Raw genomic sequence first — 14,223 nt, 5'->3', positions numbered from 1 at the left:
TTCATCACATAAACAAAAAGAAGGAGAAAAACTATATGATAATTTCAATAGATGCAGAAAAAGCATTTGATAAAATCCAGTACCCATTCATGATCAAAACTCTCAGCAAAGTGGGAATACTTTCCCCTGTAGGGAACATACCTCAACATGATAAAAGCCATCTATGAGAAACCCACAGCCAACATTATACTCAATGGGCAAAAATTAAAAGCAATCCCCTTAAGATCAGGAACAAGGCAGGGGTGCCCTCTTTCACCACTCTTATTCAACATAGTCCTGGAAGTCCTAGCCACAGCAATCAGACAAGAAGAAGAAATAAAAGGCATTCAAGTTGGAAAAGAAGAAGTAAAACTATCATTATTTGCAGATGATATGATATTGTATATAGAAAATCCTAAAGTCTCAGTCAAAAAACTACTGGACCTGATAAATGAATTCAGGAAAGTGGCAGGATATAAAATCAATACTCAGAAATCAGAGGCATTTTTATACACCAACAATGAACAGTCAGAAAGAGAAATTAAGGAAACAATTCCCTTCACTATTACAACCAAAAAAATAAAGTACCTAGGAGTAAACTTAACCAAGGAGACTAAAGACTTGTACTCGTAAAATTACAAAGCATTGATAAAAGAAATCAAGGAAGATACAAACAAGTGAAAGCATATACCGTGCTCATGGTTATGAAGAATAAACATCATTAAAATGTCTATATTACCCAAAGCAATCTATAAATTCAACGCAATACCAATTAAAATACCAATGACATACTTCAAAGATATAGATTACATATTCCAAAAATTTATATGGAACCAAAAAAAAAGAACACGAATAGCCTCAGCAATCTTAAAAAAGAAAAATAAAATGGGAGGTATCACACTTCCTGATATCAAGTTATACTACAAGGCCATTGTACTCAAAACAGCCTTTTACCGGCATAAGAACAGGCATATAGATAAATGGAACAGAACAGAGAACCCAGAAATAAACCCACAGCTCTATGGACAACTGATATTTGACAAAGGAGGTAAGGGCATACAATGGAGTAAAGACAGTCTCTTTAACAAATGGTGTTGGGAAAACTGGACAGCTACCTGCAAAAAAAATGAAACTAGATCACCAGCTTACACCACTCACAAAAATAAATTCAAAATGGATAAAAGACTTAAATGTAGGCAATGAAACCATAAGCATCTTAGAAGAAAACATAGGCAGTAAGCTCTCCGAAATCTCTTGGAGCAATATATTTGTTGATTTATCTTCACGGGCAAGGGAAATAAAAGACAGGATAAACAAATGGGACTATATCAAACTAAAAAGCTTTTGCACAGCTAAAGACAATAAGAACGGAATAAAAAGACAAACTACACAATGGGAGAACATATTTGACAATACGTCTGATAAGGGGTTAATAACCAAAATTCATAAAGAACTTGTAAATCTCAACACCAGGAAGACAAACAATCCAATCAAAAAATGGAAAAAAGAAATGAATAGACACTTCTCCAAAGAGGACATACAGATGGCCAATAGGCATATGAAAAAATGCTCAAGGCCCTGGCCGGTTGGCTCAGTGGTAGAGCATCGGCCTGGCGTGCGGGGGACCCAGGTTTGATTCCCGGCCAGGGCACATAGGAGAGGCGCCCATTTGCTTCTCCACCCCCTCCCCTCCTTCCTCTCTGTCTCTCTCTTCCCCTCTTGCAGCCAAGGCTCCATTGGAGCAAAGATGGCCCGGGCGCTGGGGATGGCTCCTTGGCCTCTGCCCCAACGCTAGAGTGGCTCTGGTCATGGCAGAGTGACGTCCTGGAGGGGCAGAGCATCGCCCCCTGGTGGGCAGAGCATTGCCCCTGGTGGGCGTGCCAAGTGGATCCCGGTCAGGTGCATGTGGGAGTCTGTCTGAGTGTCTCTTGTTTCCAGCTTCAGAAAAATATAAAAAAAGAAAAAAAAAAGAGAGAAAAAATAAAAGAAAAAATGCTCAACACCACTGATTTTTAGAGAAACGCAAATTAAAACCACAATGAGATATCACCTCACATCAGCCAGGATGGTGCTCATCAACAAAACAACACAGAATAAGTGGTGGCAAGGATGTGGAGCAAAGGGAACCCTCCTGCACTGCTGGTGGGAATGCAGACTGGTGCCACTGTGGAAAACAGTATGGAGATTCCTCAAAAAACTGAAAATTTGAACTGCCTTTTGACCCAGCTATCCCACTTTTAGGTATATACCCCAAGAACACCATAGAATGGCTCCAAAAGGAGAAATGCACCCCCATGTTTGTGGCAACATTGTTCACAATAGCGAAGATCTGGAAACAGCCCAAGTGTCCGTCAGAGGACGAGTGGATTAAAAAGCTTTGGTACATATATACTATGGAATACTACTCAGCCATAAGAAATGATGACATTGGATCATTTACAATAACATGGATGGACCTTGATAACATTATACGGAGTGAAATAAGTAAATCAGAAAAAACTAAGAACTATATGAATCCATACATAGATGGGGCATAAAAATGAGACTCAGAGACATGAACAAGAATGTGATGGCAATGGGGGTGGGGGGATAGGGGGAGAGTGGATGGGGCAAGGAAGGAGAGAGAGGGTGGGTGGGGAGGAGCACAAAGAAAACCAGATAGAAGGTGACAGAAGACAATTTGACTTTGGGTGAGGTGTATATAGCACAATCAAATGTCAAAATAATATGGAGATGTTTTATCTCAACATATGTACCCTGATTTATCAATGTCACTGCATTAAATTATAAAATAAAAAAAATACCATTATGCAGGTGACAATGAAACAATGCCTTCACATTTTCGAACAAACAATTCACTTTTGTTTCAACAAGCATCTTAAGAACTTTTATAATGTTCCCACCAAACACAAACAAACAAAAGACCAAGGTGCAGACAGGGAGAGGAGGGAGTGAGACAGAACGAGAAGGAGGTTAGTTATCCAGGAGAAAAAGATTCAAAATGAGGGGTCGTGGCCAAAACCAAGCTTAGTAAGGGAACAAAACTGCATCTCCAGTTGACTCTCCGGTGACAGAGGACAGTGCTTTTCATAAGCATAACGAGCTGTGTCAAACACACCTGGGCTTCCAATCCCACCCCTGCCACTTACCAGCACAGTGGCACTCCCAGGACAAGACCAGGACCAGCTTGGAGACTCAACACAGATTTGTGTGCTAATATCAGGGGTCATTGACAAGCGGCTTAGGTGCTGCTGTGAGCCTCAGTTTCTTCATGTGTAAAGTGGGGGTAATAAGACTCACTTCTGTGGCTTTGGGAAGGTTTGGCTGGGCAGCCAAAGAGGGGGTCACAAGGGGGTGGCATCATGGCTGTGACATCAGCCCTAACCACACTGGTCGGCACTGCTGACTGGCAGGTCTCCCCGCTGTGGTCTGTTCCCAACTGTCACATCCTTGAGGGCAGGGGTTCTGTCTCTGCTATTTTGTGTCATTTACATTTCTGTCTCCACCGCTGCCCGGCGCACACTGAAGCCCAGCCCTGTGAACTGAGGGAATGGGCTGGTTCCTGGGGGCGGGGACGTAGGACCATACCACTAAGCCATGCCATTTCGGGCATTTAATCCAGACAAATTAAATTTATGTTCATACAAAAAACTTCATGGCATGGTATACAATGCTTCGGGGCAGCCTCATTTTTAATAGCCAAAAGCTAAACACGGCTACAGCGTCCTACATACAGTAAGTGAATGGTACAGCAGTGGGCCACCCATCAGAAGAATATGACTCAGTGATAAAAAGGAACAGAGGAACGGTGCATGCAGCAACGTCAGTGGGTATCAAGGGAGCATGCGGAGCAAATAAGCCATTCTCAGAACTTCCCACGTATGATTACATTTATACAACACCTTGAAAGACGAACGTATGGAGACGAGGGACAGATTAGCATTTTCCACGGGTGAGCTTTGGTGGGAAGGCGAGGAGGAGCTGTGACTGCACAGGGGTCGCATGTGGGAGACCTTTGAGGTAATGGAATCGTCTGTTGCCCGATGGTGGTGGTGGTCGCATGTCTCTACACACACGACAACAATACAAAGAACTGCACGTATACACTTGTACCGATGACGGCTTCCTGGGTTTGAAACTATACGATAGTTTTGTTAGACGCAGCTATGGGGGGAAACTGGGTGAAGGCCCACAGATTTCTCTGTATATTCTTTGCAATATCCAAAAAAATCTATGAATTGTTTTGAAAAGGGTGTGTAGACATTGGACAGCAGCAAGGACCCTAATACTTTGAGGGGACACAGTGGAGTCTCACATGCACCCAAACTTCTATCTGAGGATATTTCCCAAACCAAGGTGCAGGAAAACACACTCAAACATAGATGGACAGTCTCATTGAGAGGGGGAAGCAGATCACAGTGCAAGGCTGCTCTTAGACATCTGGAATTTAGGGAGCTGGGTACCAGAGAACAGAGAGCTATAGAGATAGAAGCACCAAAAATTGTGTACAAAAGTCCTTTGGAAGAGTAAACTCTAATACAGACTTCAGGTGATCATGATGCATCAATGTAGGCTCCTCAATTGTAACAGGTCCCTCTAGGGAGCTGTTGATAATAGGGAGACTGTACATGGTTGGGAGCAGCAGGCATATGGCAAATCTCCATAACTTTCACGAACCTAAAACTGCTCTACAAAATGGTCAAGTTAGCCCTGGCCAAATAGTCTAGTTGGTTGGTGCACGGTCCCAATCTGCAAAGGTTGTGGGTTTGATCCCCAGTCAGGGCACATATAAGAACAGATGGATGTTTCTGTCTTCCTGTGTCTCTCCCTTCCTCTCTTTATAAAATCTATAAATAAACTTTTTTAAAAAATAGCTTATTTTTAAAAGTCTATTATAATATCTGGCACATAGTAGGCACAGAATAAATGGAGTCTGTAATGCAATGCAAAGAATGAGGGATAGTCCCTGTTGTGTAGCTGAGAGCACACAGGAAACAAAGGCAGTCAATTATTAGGCAATATATTTATATAACTGAGGTGTGTCGATCAATTCATTTTTTTTTAGATTTTTATTTATTCATTTTTAGAAATAGAGGAGAGAGAGATAGAGAGAGACAGAGAGAAGGGGGAAGAACAGGAAGCATCAACGCTTATATCTGTCTTGACCAGACAAGCCCTGGGTTTTGAACTGGTGACCTCAGCATTCCAGGTTGATGCTTTATCCACTGCGCCACCACAGGTCAGGCTGTGTAGATCAATTCTAAAGTGCTATAGTTATTCATTCAGGAAAGAGTATCATTCAGAGAAGGCTGGAAGAGTTAAGAAAACTTTTCTTGCGGAGTTGGAACTTCTAACCTTTGATCATTAGACTGGGAAGACAATACTGTCCTAAGAGGGGAATATATAAATACATGTATGAAGTTTAGGAAGAGAATGGTTTACTTATTGGGGGCAATAAGTAAGTTGGCTGGTCTGACTAAAGCTGAATGCTAATATTGAAATGTCGTGGAACTTAATATTGCTTAAGTAAGAAGAGATCAGAGTATTATAAAAGATGTTAAAATTCAGACAGAAGAATTTAGACCTAGAAATAATAGAATGTCATATTTACATAAGAGAATAACTTTATGTAAGTGATATCTGAGGACGGTTCATATGGAAACATGTTTTAGATTGATGCAGAGAGAGAAAGAAAAGCGATGAGGGTTCTACATTCAGTTAGGCTACTACCGAAGTATCTGTCCTGGAATTGGAAAATAAGAGTTGCTTTTAATGTCCCTAGTGTTCTTGGAGAACTGGTAAGCTGGATATATGTAAGACAAGGCTTTCCAAGAGGCCCATCAGAGATCATCTACTAAAAGCCTAATAGCTAAGAAAGCTAGAAATTTTGTTGAAACAAGCTAACCAAAAAGTATGCCCTAAGAATAATAGCTATGCTGTAGTAGCAAAGTTAAAACTGAAATGGCCCTGCCGAAACACAATCTGAACTGACGCTTTCACGGGATCAAGGTGATCTACCAGTAATCTAACTACCAGCCTTATCAAAACGTACTGTTCCGGCCCTGGCCGGTTGGCTCAGTGGTAGAGCGTCGGCCTGGCATGCAGAAGTCCCGGGTTCGATTCCCGGCCAGGGCACACAGGAGAAGCGCCCATCTGCTTCTCCACCCGTCCTCCTCTCCTTCCTCTCTGTCTCTCTCTTCCCCTCCCGCAGCGAGGCTCCATTGGAGCAAAGATGGCCTAGGCGCTGGGGATGGCTCCTTGGCCTCTGCCCCAGGCGCTAGAGTGGCTCTGGTCGCAACAGAACAATGCCCCAGAGGGGCAGAGCGTCGCCCCCTGGTGGGCGTGCCGGGTGGATCCCGGTCGGGTGCATGCGGGAGTCTGTCTGACTGTCTCTCCCCGTTTCCAGCTTCAGAAAAAAAAAACAACCCCAAAAACGTACTGTTCCGTAGAGAAAGATAATAGTCCAGAACCTCTATAATGTATCACACAATATCCAGCACACAATTAAAAATTACTAGATGAGTAGAGAAGAAAAAGGTGACTGATAATCAAGGGATACAGGGTCCAGAGGAGCAGACTCAGATGGGATTTAGATACCTGAGTAGCCACACAAGGACTTCAAAATTCTGTGATTTATAAATTTAAAAAGTATTAATGAAGATATCCCAAACCCATTTTATAAAAAGACAAAAGGCTTGAGTAGTTACATTCCAAAGAAGAACAGTCTAATAGTCAATAATCATTGAAAATGTATTCAATAACATTACTGATAGATGAATGCAGATTAAAACCACAAAGATATATACCTATGCTCCCTCCAGAGGGGCTGAAATATTTGTAATGACAATAGTAACTGCAGTATTAACAGGAGAAATACTGTGCATGCTTCACTAGTGGTTTCCCCAAACCCCATCAATAATCCCATTCCAAGAACTATTCCAGAGGGAGAAGAATCACCTTACACGAGTCCTTGTCAACACAACAGTGGGACCAGCCATATCTGACATCAGCAACAAAGCCCAGAATGCTAGAAGAAATAATTCCATACTGCTTTCTGTCACTAATCCCGGCCTGATGATCCCATCCACAGACCAGGTCTGTCCTATGGTTCAAGCGGTTTTAGAAGCTACCCGGTAGAAGCAGCCCCAAGCCACCGTCCACAGGGACTCTATTGTTACCACAGCTCTGCCACTCACAAGTATGAACATGTTGGAGGAGCCAATCTTGGGAAATCAGCTGGGAATCACAGAGACAGGTCACAGGGCAGAGGAGGAAGGGAGACAGAAGGCAAGAGAAGGGAAAAAGGACAGACCCTACGAGGGGAGCAGTGGGCAGTGGCAGTTTGTACCGGGCTGACCTCTGAACCTGTCTCCACGGTCCCCTTTTCTCCAACTTGCTTCCCTCATAACCAAGAAAATTTCCTTTATTTGTCACATTTTGATTCTTTACTGACCTTATCTCTAAAGATGACAAGAATCCAGGTGTCCTCACTCTACCTATGACATTATTAACCAAGGAAACTGAAAGTGAAACCCCAGACTTGGGTATAAAAGCTGCCCCAACAGGAGCACAACACCACACACCACGCATCACCATGGCCTCCTCCGTAAGTCCCCTGGGTCTTTCTGGGAAGGAAGGGGAGGCAGTTTCCTCCTGTATGTAAAGGCGTCAGTCTGTATTCCCGGCCTGTTACCTCCGGAGCTTGTCTGTGGAAGGCTCAGGAGAACTGCATGTTGTATAAAAGTCTCTTTTGCTGCAAGGCTGAAAGGGATTCAGGGAAACTGAGCCCCCTCTCTGTCTGGCATAGGAGGGGGGAGCCCCAGGTGAGGGATATGTGGTGTCAAGGGCTGTGCCTGCCAGAGCAGGGGCAGGAGTGTGGGCTGAAAGGGACCCGGGACAAGGGCAGTGAGTGAGTCCTGGGCTGTGGTCTCAGCTGCTGCAGGGGTTCCGTGATTACTAAACCTGGTCTATGCTCGCTCCACTTTCCTCCAAATATTTGTTCTGTCTGATAATCTGCATTCAGATTCCAGCAATCTGACTCAGACAGCTTTACTCCCATCACCTCTGCTGTCCAGACTCACGCGTGTCCCCGGGAGGGTAGCAGCCTGGTGTGCAGCTGACAGGAGGCAGCTGGCCAGGGACTCTTGTTGCAAATGGGGCAATTCTGGAAGGGGAACCGCCCATTCTGGAGCAAGTCCATCTGCATCCCTGCTCCTGGGGAAGGCTTCATTGCTGCCAACCAAAATCAGGCTCTGTTGCCTAGGGAACCATTTTACCCAGACAGGTCCCAAGCTCACATTTCATCTGCATTAGGGTACTGTGCCAGTGACCCTGACCTTGCCTTAATTAGACAGTTTCAGAGTGTAAAATCCCTTTGGTCTCCCCCCCACCCCCCATAGAGACCAGCTCTGGGCCTGCCCCGCCTTGGCTGACCGAGAGGAGTGTGTGTGTGGGGGGAGTCCTGGTCCCGCTGACCCTCCAGCCCCCTCCTTACTCAGTCCCTGTCCTCCTGCTCCAAGCCAGGGCCCTGTCCCCATCGTGCAGATGCAGGGAGGGAGGGCCAAGCACACAGGATCCCCCTGCCTGGAGCTCACAGCCCAGAGGGGGTGCAGACAGACACAGGGAACTGTAGCAGGACAGGACCCATGCAGGGAGAGGGGGAGAGGACCCGGGGGTTCAGGACCAGAGAGTGGCAGCAGAGCCGGGCTGGGGATCAGGGCAGCTCCTCAGAGGGGGGTGTCTGTCTGACAGGGAGGAGAGGGAGCGGGTGTGGGGAAGGTGCTGGGGGCAGTGAGAAGCGGTTGTGCAGAGGGGCAGAGTGACAGTGAGCTGTGTGGTGAGGGGCAGGTAAGTCCCTCTCCCTCTCTGACGTCAGTCTCCCACCTGAGTAAATGGCGCTGCTCCCCCTGGGCTGTGGGAGGCTTGCATCTGTGAAAAGTGCCAGCAGCGCCCTCTGCTGTCAATCTGTCAGTACCCCACCCCCACCCCGCCTCCACCCACCCCCTGCAGGAACCCGGGAAGCCTCACAAGAGCCCCCTTGCAGCCTCAGGGCCCTTTAAGAAGCTGTTAGGTCCTGTCTACAGGTGGCCATCTCCAATAGTGTGGGTCCCAGGGATGAGGGATATGGCGTAGAGTGTGAGGAAGTGACTGTTGTGACCAAGGACAGCCCAGGGAAAGACATGACGGAAACATGAGGGTCAGTGTGTGAAAGGTAGTGAAGCAGAAAACTCACCTGACCTGTGTGGCTGGCGATGGGTCTGGGGCCCCGCCTCACGGAAGGGGTTTTACATGTGGGCTGTTGTGTCAACAACCTCTGGACACGCACACACTACACCTGCACTGCCCATTGGCATCCTAGCATGTGTGCACGTACATACTACACACACAGCGTGCATGACATGCACACACTGGACAAACCTCACCCTCTCAATGCACAAGCTCATGCTCCAGGCTTCCAGCCCTCAGAACAGAGTCCAGACTTCTAGTACCTGGAGGGCAACCTCTACCAGCTGCAGAGGGCGGGGTCTTCCCCAGGGGCATCCCTGCCTTCCCTCCCCTCTGCCCCCCATTCCCAGGCTGGTGCCTCGGCCTTTCTGTCTCTCAGCTCCAACGGCCCTTCTTTTCCCTCTGATACTTGATTCCTCAGCCCATTTCCTCTACCTCTTTGACTTTCTCAATTTCCTCTTATGGATTAAAAACTGTTTAATAAAAATACAAAAGCTACAGCAGGCTGAGGACTGCACAGCGCCCTGAGCTCTGCCCCTCCAACACACTGTCACTAGGTGATGAACTCAGCAAGGGGGTCCCCAGGCCGAGCTGCCGCTCCCCAACCAGGGTCTGCTGTTCCGGAAACCGGTCCACATCTTCCTGGCTTTTCTCTTGCAGGATTGTGCAGAACCCGAGCCTGGAGACCTGATTGAGATTTTCCGCATTGGCTACTCGCACTGGGCCATCTATGTGGGAGATGGATACGTGGTCCATCTGACTACTCCAAGTAAGGACTGCTGACAGTGTAATTGTCACAAGATTTTTAACACAATGAGAACAATTTAAAGCCAAACGCCTCCTGAGCTGTGGTGGCGCAGTGAATAAAGTGTTCACCTGGAGCGCTCAGGTCACTGTTTCAAAACCCGGGCTTGCCTGATGAAAGCACATATGGGACTTGATCGGTCCTGCTCCTCCCCCCACCCTTCCCTCTCTCTCTCCCCTCTCTCTCTAAAAATGAATAAATAAAATCTAGAAAAAGAAAAAGCAATAAAGATTGGTGATCTAGACAATGTATGCAGATAATGGAACACACTGAGAGAGTCACAACATCACTAACATAAAAAATATTCACAGCTTGGTAAGTGAACAGACAAAATCTGAGAATCCTCCAATCACATTTGTGGAGCAACAGACACTGAGCTCAATAGTGGATTGCCTTTGTCCTTCTTTCTTGTCTGGCTCCTCCTCTCCCTCCCTCGCCCTGCCCTGCAGTTCCTGATGGTCCTGTCTCTGATTGCAGGTGAGTACCCTGGAGCCGGTTCCTCCAGCCTCTTCTCCGTTCTGAGCAACAGAGGGGTGGTGAAAAGGGAGCTCCTGACCAAGGTGGTGGGGGGCTGTGTCTACCAGATCAACAACTACTTGGACCACAAGAACAAACCACTACCAGTGAACAAGATTATCAGTTCAGCAAAGGAGATGATTGGTAAGAAGATGGAGTACAGTGTATTCTCCAGGAACTGTGAGCACTTTGTCACCGATCTGAGATATGGCAAACCCCAAAGCCAGCAGGTACGGTCCTCTCTGGGGAGCTCCCTCTCCTTCCTGGAGGTCTGCTTGGGGTGGGGGTGACTGTGATATGCACAAAGAGGGAGAAATTGTCCTGAATGACGCAAAAGTAGGATCTCATCGCTGGCTGGGAGCCAGGATGTCAGACAGCAAATCTCGGATCTGCTTCAAATCCACTGAGTGTCTTTAAACAGGTCATTCCCTCTCTGGGCCTCAGTTTCCCCATGTGCAGAAGGAGGGGATGATTGGAGGGCCTCTGGGACTCTCCAGATTTGTAACTTGAGGATTTGTAGCCTCCAGAACGACCCCCCTAAAGGCAGCTCCCGATGCCCTGTGGGTGCCCAGGGACAGACTGGCCAACCCGGGACCACGACAGGTCTGCTGAGGCCCAGCGAGCACTCCGGCAGGACCCGCTCCGGGTCTGCGGGCCTGTGTAAGAGCTCAGGACACTGTCCTGTAGGACCTGGGCCCAGCTTCCACCCTCCCCCGGCTCCGCTCCCGAGTGTGTCGTCCCCACACAGCTAGGAAGAGGCAGAAGCGGGATTCGAACCTCAGTGTCCCATTCTCTCTGCTGTGCTACTGGACGGTCAGGGCTCAGGCCGAGGGCGTGGGTGGTCGGGCAGAGAGAGGAGGGGAGGACAGCAGAGCCGTGTGGGGAGGGACGTGAAGGATGTGACGCTGAGGTGGGATGTTCCAGGTGGCCCGTCAGACACCCAGGGGGACAGGCTGAGGAGCAGCTGTACGTATGAGTCCGGGGCTCAGGGCTGAGCTGGGGCTGGAGACAGAAGCTTCCAGGCTGCACCTGTGACCAGCACTCAGTGCACAGGGAAGCTGTGACCATGGTTGTCCACAGTCTCCCCTCAGCTTCTTCTACAGCCGCCCTGGGCAGGGGGGTGGAGGCTACTGCCATCCAGACCACAGACCCAGTCCCAGTTTTAACCCCAGAGCTCTGGACCCAGGGACCCAGGCATGAACCCTCCTCCTTGTCCCCACAAGTCAGGGACAATGGCCTCCCCCAGGAAGCTCTCCCCGAAGCATTCCAGCAGCCCACCTGCCCGTTGTCAGGACAGCCTCAGACAAGCCCGCCACTGAGAAGTGGTTGCACCTGTGTTTCCCAGGGAAGGGGCCATGGGGACATGGCCAGCCCTCTGTGGGGGAGGACTCTGGGAGGGCAGCAGGAGGGAGGAAGAGGACAGACAGGTTCTGGGGCAGGGGACAGAAAGTGTGTGCAACCTCCAGCCCCTCGGGAGGGAGGAAGGACCCGCCTGGACTTGCTGTTGACTCTGACACGAACTGCTCACTTTCAGGTAGAAAATTTCATGGTGGGAGCAGGTGTCAGTGCACTTGGCACTCTGGCTGTTGTTGGGTATGCTATCGGGAAGCACCGATCCCAAACCCAGTGACAGCCTGCGGGAGCCACAGAACCCTCCGCAGCAGCAGCTTGGAACCGACTCCCACAGCCCCTCCGTCTCCCTGACCTCGTCCCGGGCTCCCTGCAGCTCTGTCTCTCACTCTCCCCTCACCACGGCTGAAGGATGGACTCAGGGGACCAAGACTGAGGAACTAATAACTGTATCTGTCCCTTCAGGAAGGAAGTCCACTGTCTCTGTAGCTCTAAACCAGAAAGGAAAAAGTCAGCGCCTGTCAGGGACACCCAGCAATTTCGAGCTGCTTGGAGAAGCTCCGGCCTCTCAGAGTCTCAGTCCATCTTCTCTGAGATGGGGCTGTGATCCACTTCACGGGGACATCGTGAGGACCAGATACACTGATGGCTGGAAGTCCCCTGCACCTGCCTGGTCTGTAGCGGTGCTCAGTGGTTTGTCTATCAGGTGTCCCCAAACTACGGCCCGCGGGCCGCAATGCGGCCCCCTGAGGCCATTTATCCAGCCCCCACTGCACTTCTGGAAGGGGCACATCTTTCATTGATGGTTAGTAAGAGGACCACTGTATTTGGCAGCCCTCCAATGGTCTGAGGGACAGTGAACTGGCCCTCTGTGTAAAAAGTTTGGAGACCCCTGGTTGTGCTGTGTAGACCGACCATTGTCATCAGACATCATTCATTTTACTCTCAGGCTGCAAAGCCCCCAAACACTTCACCGTCACCCCGGGTAGTCCCATCGGCTGCCACTCGAATTCTCTGACGAGTCTAAACACCTCCCAGCGTCTTCCAATGACCTCCTTCAGTCAGCCCTCTCCTGTAGAAAGACTCTTTTTTCTTCTTAAACTCCAAAATCTAGTCCTCACCCTCTGTGACTACCAGATGGAATTGTACTATCTTTTTGTGACCACTTGCCATGGCTCAAATGCCCAGGGGTTGAATGTGGAAAATTAACCTCCTCCACTTTTAGGGCAGTGAAACTTCTCTCTATGACACAGTAATGATGGGTCCATGACATAACTTGTCCAAACTCACTGAATATACAACACTAAGGGGACCCTGAGGTCAACTAAGGACTTTGAGTTATCATGATGTGTCAATGCAGATTCATCAATTGTGACAAAAATATACCCTCCGTGTGAGATGTTGATATGGTGAAGGCTACGTGTGAGTGGGAATCAGGGATTATATGGGAAATATCTCTAAGTTTCCCTCAATTTTTCTGTGAAACTATTGTAAATAAATTACAACTTAAAAAAAATTAACCATCTGAGAATATCTCTCCACTACTTCGAAGGGCGCAACAGGTGGTGTCTCAGAAGGTCACTCCCCATGTTCTCTTGTTCACGTGGCCTCTGCCACCAGTGACCCTACTGAATGGCCACTTCTTCTGTTCTTTCACTATGGTCGTCCTCAGAGTTACTAAGACTGACGTGAGAGTCAGGACGTCACTCTCCCTGGGGCTGTGCCTATCCCAGCATGAGAAAGCTAAGGAGTCCCTTCATCCCCTCAGTGCTGCAGGTCCCTGCTGGAGATGTCATAGGACCCCAGGAAGATGAGGGCTCCTGGAGGGCTAAAGACCAAAGAATATAACTTGTACTCGTTACTACCAAGAAGGGCCCTGATCAGACTACCAGGTTGAAAAGTCAGCCTCCATGTGGGGCTCCAGAAGGGGCCATGCTTGCCTTGCTCTCTGGCTGCCTCTGGGAAGGGGGATACTTTCATGCTTCTTACAATCTGAAGTTCCACAAACAGAAATGTCTGATTGGGCACTGAGAATTTAGAAGAGATGTGAGCTCCAGCATCTAACTCTGGAGAAACAATCTCCAGTGGGACACGACCCAGGCTACCAGCAGCCTCGGAGGAACCTGTCAGTACAAGCTCTGCCCTCTTTCCTCAGTGCCCCTGCAGCAGGGGTGCAAACCAATGAGTTTGGCTCTCTCACAATCCCCTTGGAATAAAACTGCCTCTGCACTCAGGTTTATGCCATGTGACTGGCCCTTCAGTAAGAGCTGATTCGGCCAGCGAATCACCTGACCCAATAGTAGCCAATCAGTTGGCTGACCTAGGATGTGTTGAGTTGAGCCAATTAG

The 14,223-nt window shown here is 48.4% G+C and overlaps 1 protein-coding gene across 1 annotated transcript; it reads left to right on the top strand.

Moving 5' to 3' along the window:
* Positions 1-7,533: 7,533 nt before the first annotated feature.
* Positions 7,534-13,940, top strand: LOC136318840 (phospholipase A and acyltransferase 4-like). Its single transcript, XM_066251808.1, has 4 exons — positions 7,534-7,585; positions 9,865-9,973; positions 10,487-10,755; positions 12,060-13,940. Exons 1-4 carry the CDS (start codon positions 7,574-7,576, stop codon positions 12,153-12,155), a joined length of 486 nt encoding a protein of 161 aa, XP_066107905.1. The 5' UTR covers positions 7,534-7,573; the 3' UTR covers positions 12,156-13,940.
* The last annotated feature ends 283 nt before the right edge of the window (positions 13,941-14,223 follow it).

This window comes from Saccopteryx bilineata, chromosome 1, assembly GCF_036850765.1.
Source record: "Saccopteryx bilineata isolate mSacBil1 chromosome 1, mSacBil1_pri_phased_curated, whole genome shotgun sequence".
Taxonomy (NCBI): Eukaryota; Metazoa; Chordata; class Mammalia; order Chiroptera; family Emballonuridae; genus Saccopteryx; species Saccopteryx bilineata.
This window is presented reverse-complemented; position numbering and strand designations above follow the sequence as displayed.

Bases quoted from the DNA above. Each gene is read 5' to 3' on its own strand.
- LOC136318840 (XM_066251808.1), top strand. The intron at 9,974-10,486 runs GTAAGGACTGCT...CTCTGATTGCAG, and splicing joins GGTCCATCTGACTACTCCAA to GTGAGTACCCTGGAGCCGGT. The intron at 10,756-12,059 runs GTACGGTCCTCT...GCTCACTTTCAG, and splicing joins GCAAACCCCAAAGCCAGCAG to GTAGAAAATTTCATGGTGGG.